Source organism: Paramacrobiotus metropolitanus, unplaced genomic scaffold (assembly GCF_019649055.1).
Source record: "Paramacrobiotus metropolitanus isolate TYO unplaced genomic scaffold, Prichtersi_v1.0 Parri_scaffold0000010, whole genome shotgun sequence".
NCBI classification, from domain to species: Eukaryota; Metazoa; Tardigrada; class Eutardigrada; order Parachela; family Macrobiotidae; genus Paramacrobiotus; species Paramacrobiotus metropolitanus.
Window position 1 is genome coordinate 1,841,661 of NW_026570230.1, and position 8,203 is coordinate 1,849,863.

Genomic DNA, 8,203 nt, shown 5'->3' on the forward strand with positions numbered 1-8,203 from the left:
CGTTAGTCTAGATGGCTAAATCGAATTATCGTTTAATATCTTTTTTAACGCACGCAAATTTTCACAAATTTAAAACCAAAAACAATAGAGACGCGCGCACGAGAGAGAAAAAGAGCACAATATGCCATAATTTAAATAAGGGAAACATTCCGTACTCGAGGGGAAAAACCAACAAGACGACGTCTTCCATCCGAACTCCTTTACATACCATAATTATAATCCGGTACTTACAAAAAATCCGGTCTGCATACAAAGTATAACAGTATAGTTAAAAAATATCAACGCATGAAAACTGCCCAGTCAGAACGTGTGTGTTTGTGAGAGAAACAGAGGCAACAACAACCAGCGTCTTTGGATTCCCATTTCCGGTCAACAAACGATATAAACAAACTCCACCCCGCCCCGCTCCCACCCCCTTCACGAGGCCACCTCCGGCGGTGTTTCCCTCCTGGAATGCTCCTCCGCCGTCCCGTTGCTCTCCCCGCTTACGGCGACGGGAAGTTCTTCCTCGTCCTCATCCGGATAGTCCACCAGGGAGGGGCTGGCGGGTTTCAGGCTGGGATTGAGAGGTGATAGGCGCGGCGGAGGGGAAGGGGAGGGGGAAACGCGTTTCGGGGGTGTATCGCTGTTGGTGTTGTTGTTGATGGTGTCGTGTTGCCACGCGGAGGACGTGCTGACGTGGTTCTCCGGGGAGGAAGTCAGCAGGCCGTTCGTGTAGGTGTCGGTGAAAGGAGGGGTGTTCAGTTGGCGAGTAGAGTCCGCGGAGGCCAGGGAGACCTTGAAGGAGGGAGAAGGAGATCGGACTGCGACTTTCCGAGGGGAACCGCGGTTGGCGGTGGATTTCCACGCGCCGCCGGTGAATGTACTGTCATCATCGTCGTCACCGTCATCCTGTCGATCAAACGCAGTCAGTTTTACTATACTGGCACAACAAGTTATCAAAAATAATTTCGAAATTAATCGGCAATGGTTCAACTCTTACAATGCAAATTAAAATCGCTGGAGGCAAACTCAACACCAAATACGACCCAATTAAAAGAAACTCATAATTATTATCTCTAAAGACTAAATACGCAAAAGAAGGTTAGGAAATGCATACAAATTTGCATTTAACGGAGCTGTGCCCGTATGCTACAAAGTACAAAGTGCTCGTATGCACAACACACCTAATACTGTAAAGTGTAAACTGCAGATACCGGTACTTGTGGAGTTGTGGTAATAATAAAGATCAAAGCACCAGTACAAAAAGAACTATTTAGTAGTAATTACAATAATGAATTCACCACACTCCCGATAATACGATATCTTAACGTTCTATAAATTCTATAAATCTTAACGTTCTATAAATTCTTAATCAAAATGATTAAACCTTTATTATATAAACACAGAAAAACGTTACCGCTAAGCACAGCGAGTAGTGGTAAAAAGACAGTAACAGTAAACACAAAAAAATCTGACGAACGAAAACATAATTTGCGCAGTATTCACAGGCGGTTAACTTACCGGGTTGGGCCTTTTAACCGGCGGCGCCGTGTTAATGCCGAGCAGACTCTTCATACTGGTCAGCGCAGTCAACTTCTCGCCGTCCTCCCCTTCGGGCGCGGACTCCATCTCCACATCCCCGCTGCCACTGGCGGCCGGCGTTTCCGCTTCATCATTCTCAAACCACTGCTCCTCATCCTGATCCAGATCGCGTTCATCCCGCCGGAACCGCTTGGCATTGCCCGCCCCGCTGAGAGCGTTCATGCGCGACATCAGCGCCTTGCCGATGCCAGATTCGGCCACTTCGGGCGTGGCGGGTCGGTCGACCAGCGACGTCCGAATGGGTTCGGGTGAGGGGTTGGTGTGGATGCCGTACCGGACGTGGAGGGAGTTGAAGGTCTGCGTGAAGCTGATCGGCTGCAGAAGCTCCCAGTAGCGTCCGATAATGTAAATTATTAGCCGTTTGACATCCTCCTGTCGGATGAATTCAAAAAGCTCCAGGATGGAGGAGTTGAGGAGGTTGTAACGGCGCCCGTTACGGAGGAAGGTATCCAACACCGGCTTCAACAGGTCGCCGCGTTCAATGTAGCGATTATAAAAATCATCATTTAACCCTGCCAAATACAAAAAATGCATCCATTACAAACACTTCCTATCAAAGATATTAGGATGGACCGTAAAGTAATAAGCGATCTGCCTAACATAGCACATAATTATTAGTAACATGGCCAGCAAACAAAGAGTGATTTCGCCAGAATTACCCATGCAAAAATTAATTACAACGGTACAAGTAGTAACATTAATGGTCAGAATGTAGTGCAGTTGTTTCAAGCCGCAAAATTAACCATTTATCAGAAATTTCAACATTTACACAAAATGAATTCGACTGTGAATATAAGTTTTTACCAAAACAGAACCGTTTTTTATCTCAAGATTTGACAGCAAGTGATTTTGACTAGGTTAAGAATTTTTTACTGGCTATGATTCTGCAGACAAGGAACATCCTTCTGATTTGATTACGTTTAACAACTTACAGTATCCTGAAGTAAATACACTAAGTAATCGTACGGAGACTTTGTTTCCGTGAGCCTTACCGACAATCTTCCGTAGAAACCTTATGACAGCGACGACAAGGAACTGATGAGACGACTGCAATAAGACCAGTACACTCTTCAAAACGTCCCGTCCTATGATGAAGTTCTTGATGTGAAAGGTATGGTGTTCCACACAATAATTGAGAAATTCCAGGATCAAATTGAGGATATGCACCGTGCGAATATCTTCCCGCTTCGGCAGGCTACCGGAGGCAGTTATGGCACTGATCGGTTCAAATAAATACTGAATGCAACGCTTGTAGAAGAAGCTTAAAAATTCTGTTTTCTCCGTCTTGTTCGGCGAGTTAAGCATGTTCTCCGGATCCAAAAGTAACCGCATTATGGTTAATATCTACAAGCACGAAGAACAATGTCATAAAAATTTACCATTTCGAAAATCAGTTCACTGACAAATGGACGCACAGGGCACATATTTAATGAGACTCAAGCCGAAGAAACGTAATTACCACCGCACTACGTCAATCCTATTCGACCGACTCACACCTTATGGTTATGTGATAAGTGTAAACAGAAGCTGCGATTACTTAGAGAAAAATCGAACATCACGCCAATGTTTTCCAAAAAAGCGATGAAAGTACCTGCATAGCACCGGACGCCTGAGGATCAGGATCGGCGACTACCGCTTGACGGATGATGTGAACAAAGAACAAATTCCTATCGTTGGCTTCCTTCGCGGCCTGCGTCATGCAGAATTCCCTTACAACAAATGGATGCATCTCCACAATATACGTAAACACATCGACGGTGGCCGAACGTGTTTTCTGATCATCCACGTCCAGCGCTCCCTGTATTGCCTGCACACAACAAATTTCTTACCAACCTTTGAATGGTTCTTGTATGTATTCTTTAACAGAATCTGAACAAAAAACCATCCTTTTTAGCGTATTTCCGCTTTAAAATTAACCACTTTCACCATATTCCCACTTCAAAATTAACAAAACCGTTCTCAAAAACAAAACAAATCGGATTTGAGCGAAATCAGGTCGCTTAAATCGCTGCACTGCGGAAAAATTTAATCGTATCCGCAAACTACTGGTATTTAAGCGCAAAATTTTCATTTAGTCTACAGACTAAAAACTACGCACATAATTCACTATGGAGAATAATACGGAATTTCTACGGTGTATATTTCTATATTAATGAACTAGTTATGTTTATACACAAATGTAGCTAAATATTTATTGTAGTTCCAGGTTAAACATTTACTAGAGAACAATTTATCAGCAATAACAAACAGTCAGACCACTGAAATACGCACCTGTAGTATTCCATGATTCATTAACAATCGAAAAAAGGCTTCTCTCTGCATAGCCTGCAGCGTCTGGCTAAACTGGCAGAATTCCTTAAGGAACAATATGGCATCGCGGCGTTTGGGCACGGGCGTCTCACTGGAGCACAACTGAGCAAACAACTGCTTCAGGAACCGCTCGTCCTCCTGCAGCAGATTGACAATCTCCATCTTATTGAAGAAGATGAAGGACTGAAGGGTGTTGAGATTGTTCTCATCGAAGAGTGTCGGTGAGGGGAGTATCACGTCCTGAATGTACTGGACGCGGTACATTTGCTGGATTTTTGCGTACAGCTCCGGATTTTCCAGCGGGATGACTTCTTTGAACTTGGCAATATCCCGGATGTAGTGCCGGTGGCGCCGAGGATTGGCGCCGGTGGGGTCCCACTCCAGGCAGCCCAGCACGTCTTCGATGCATTCATCGCTAAACAGCACTTCGTATAGGGCGTTGCGGTTCAGCATGAGGATGCTCTTCATTATCGAGAAGAGCTGCTGTAAACCTTCTGCAAAATAACAAAAGAACCCGTTATCCAATAATATATGTGTCCCAACGCAACATTTCCCGCTACTACGCTACTACGTACTTAGTAAATACAGTGTTTACTGTTTACATGTCGAACGATTGCTGACACTAGACACAATGCATTTCTAAGAAGTCACAAAAATCATCGTGTTAATTGCAGAATTAAACGGCGGCTATTCAATAAAAAAATACAAAAACCTGCTTCTGGAGCACACAAGAACCGTAAAAAACAAAAAAAAAATGACTGGCACTGACTTTGAAAACCAACAACTGGCAACAAGTAATAAGTCACTGCAAGTGGCATTCGGCCAAGAAAATCTGAATTTTATCTAAAGACATATTTATGGGCAAACCATAATTATGGAAAAATATGTTATTATCGGAGGCTATGCGTAAAGGAAGCGATAATTCCTACTCGTACTCTAGAGTAGTGTTTTACATTCTTAAATTTTACATTAATTATTTGCTCGTCTGCTGATATTAATACCGCAGTAAACGCCCATGGGGTCTACTCTGAGTTTTGTAATCGTAAATGGCATACAGGAGAAATTATGGTACGCATATTATAGTATGTGTTAATATTCTAAACAAGCGGAAAATTTCCTGGCCGACCCTTGAGAAAACCCTGGCCAACCGCCAAAAACCTCCGCCATGGCACCTGAGGTCAAGACTACGGCGAGTCAGCATTCATTCAGCAACACGTCAGTCAGTGCCCCGGTGATCAACGCGTTACAGTTGTAGTATTTTTAGGAGCCGACGGAGCGCCTACTCATACGGAAAAGTAGGCCAACGTGCCCGCGACCATCTATCACTTTGCAAAGGAAATTTCTAAGCTCACATGACGTCACTGCCGCATATTTGTAGTCAGTGGGAGCTATGATATGAAAACACACAATTACGCGCGGCTACACAGTGGCGTTTGTCGATAAAATGTTTGGGCTGCAACACAGACTTATCGTGTGTTGTTGTGTGGCACGACAAGCGACCCAGCTCCGACTGGGCTGACTAATCGATAAATTTAATCCATTCAAAATTGATTAGCCGTAGCGAACCAAGTGGCTTGATGTGAACGCCTATCATGATGCTGTTTCATCGTGAAATCATCGTCTCCAAACAAGTTCGGATACGTTTTCGCTTGTAAACATCAAACACTAAACAACAACATCGCCCCAGACACACACCCAAATCAAAAATTTCCTCTACTACTCAGATAACATCTTACAAGTAAAAAACTAATTGTCGTATTCAGAAAATAATCTAGTTTCCGTCAAAAATTCACAATAATCACGACCCAACAAAACTGTTAATTTTCCCACGTAAAATTCTGTTTTCATCCGACCCTAAATATCGTAATTCGCATATTAAACCAATTTGATTAAAGGCTAAAACCTAAAATACGAGTGCAGCAAATAATAAAACTACGCCGCAGAAGACAAAACCTGGGAAACATGACTGATTAATTACTATCAGGAGAGGGACTTTACACTTGTATGGGTTTCGTTTCTTGGAAAATAGTGCCGCAGATAAAATAGGACAATCTAGGTGAGTAAGCGAGAAGACCGTCGTGCTCTTACACAACAAAGCGTGAAAACGCGCAACAAGAGGCTCGTTATGTGATCACTGATCCGACTGTTGGTAATCCGACATGCTTATTACATAATCATCACAAAGATGCGAAAAACTCTGATAATGAGCGTCGTACCGCAGAAAGCCCGTCTATTACCCTGCCACAATCCAAACACGACGTAAACGGATGGGCATGTGACGAGCAATGGCGTAGAAACGGAGAAAAAAACTGTCGTGCTAAGCAGTATGCAGCCATCGTGGTAGACTCGTAGTACGACAAACTTGCCCGATTAGCGATGGCAGATATTTCTCACCGTATCGGTGACCAGGAACCACAAGATAAACGTGCATCTGAATAATTTGGCTCTTAAATCAGCGCAAAATCACACACGGAAAGTAAAAGTCCTACGCGTCAAAATATCTACGGAAACGGGAAGTTAAAACATTTGAAAGCATCTTGTGCAGGACTTCAAATTTTCAACACGGATAAGGGGAAACAAAAATTCACACTCAGACTAAACTGATTTCAAACTTTAATGAAAAACTGAACACACGATCGGGATCGCCGTTTCAAAAAGTGTTTAAACAGAAAAGATCCCAACCAGACCTTCCTCGAGAACAAGAAAAATTTAAGGCTCAAAAGGAGCCTCTCACTAGTTTTGCGAAAAACGACTACGTTATCACAAAGGCAGAAAACAGTGCAACAAGAAACTGAAAAAGGGACCATCAGAAAGAATACAGTTTTCCTGTGGAAAATTTCATAGCATTTAAGTCTTGAAACGATGAGTCTTAGACAGGAAAGCTTAAAACAGGCACAACCGTACAACCTCAAAATTTAAAAGCTCTCACTGCTATTTCAGCAATTCTGACGCAAACAAGTATTTAAAACACGAGAAAGTCAGTATAAGCCTTACCTGTGTACTCCATATCCTCGCACTTTTTAAACAACTCCAGCAACTTCTTGATGTAGTCCTCCTGCTCGATGGCCGTGGCCAGTTTGTCCCGCTGATGCGGATGGCCCATACAGCCCTGGACCACTTCACCGATCTTCTCCAGTTTGCCCATCTCACAGCCAGGCAGCAGGGGTCCGGCCATGCTGCTGCCCTGCCCCGCAGGCCCCCCGCCCGCCACCCCCTCGCCCCCGGCGGCCCCATAGCCCCCCAGGGAACTACCCACCTCCTCCTCGTCGTCCTCGTCCAGATTGTCCTGCGTCACTTCCACACTGGGATCTTTGCCCTGCACCTGGCAGATCTTAGCCCAGACTTCCTCGCAGCCAGCTTTCTCCTGGAAACTCAAGGCCATATCAGCGTCGTTCTCCGACCAGACGATCAGTGTCTCCTGCTGCTTCTGATAGCTGGTCTCCATGTCGATCTTGGATTCCAGCAGGACGGCGGCGGACTGCTCATCGCGCACGATGAGCGACATCCCAATGAGACGCTCCGAGTAGATGGCCGAGACATGTCCGGTTCCACGGTCGTCCCAGTGACGCGAAGCGTTGAGCACGTACAGCTTGACACGACGGCGATTCTCCGGGTTCTTTTCCATGCTTTACATGGAGATAATGAGGATTAAGTGGCTGGGCATCCACGGGGAGACAATGGGAAGGTTTTCAATGGATATATTATTACGATGTAAACAAATCGCGATGACGGATCTCTTTTCAATGAATTACAATTTCTACAAACGGGGTTCTTTGCTAGCGATGTGATACTTGCTCACTGGTATAACGAGCGATGTGTGTACGGAGTGCACGAGCGCGTTTCAAATTGAATAAACAACGACATCACAACCAGTTTATCCGTGCAGTCACTAGTCAGCGCGTAGGCGGGGCCATGCTTCCAAATGAATGAAAGTGAGCGCCAGTCGGCATTGCGAACAGCGTTAGTGGGTTGACTGCGGCCCGGTGGTTGGTCGCAACCCCCGCGTATGCTCGGCTCACTACTCATATTTTTTACAGCTGGGTGTTTTTATTTTTACTATTTTGGTGATTTGCTACTTGCGATTAGGAAAAATGTTTTTTTTATGATAAATTCTGTGACATAAAATTTAAGCTAAATTAAATTACTGAAAAATAGATTGCGCTTTTGTTAATAGTAATGGTAATAATATTGTAGAAAATGAATAAGATGTGAAAATACGATTTTTAAGTAGTTGACTTGTACGAGTGCAGAAGCCATAGAGACACTCTTTGCTCCGTCCCACCGCCCTCGGTAGTCGGCACATAGCGAT

At 44.3% G+C, this 8,203-nt stretch overlaps 1 protein-coding gene across 1 annotated transcript; it reads right to left on the minus strand.

The window, feature by feature from the left end:
• Positions 1-16: 16 nt before the first annotated feature.
• LOC129583406 (serine/threonine-protein phosphatase 4 regulatory subunit 3A-like) lies at positions 17-7,725 on the minus strand. Its single transcript, XM_055475190.1, has 6 exons — positions 6,889-7,725; positions 3,856-4,388; positions 3,176-3,391; positions 2,577-2,928; positions 1,504-2,096; positions 17-891 (listed from the first exon to the last, which is right to left on the minus strand). The coding sequence occupies exons 1-6, from the start codon at positions 7,517-7,519 to the stop codon at positions 418-420; spliced, it is 2,799 nt and encodes a 932-aa protein (XP_055331165.1). The 5' UTR covers positions 7,520-7,725; the 3' UTR covers positions 17-417.
• Between the last annotated feature and the right edge of the window lie 478 nt (positions 7,726-8,203).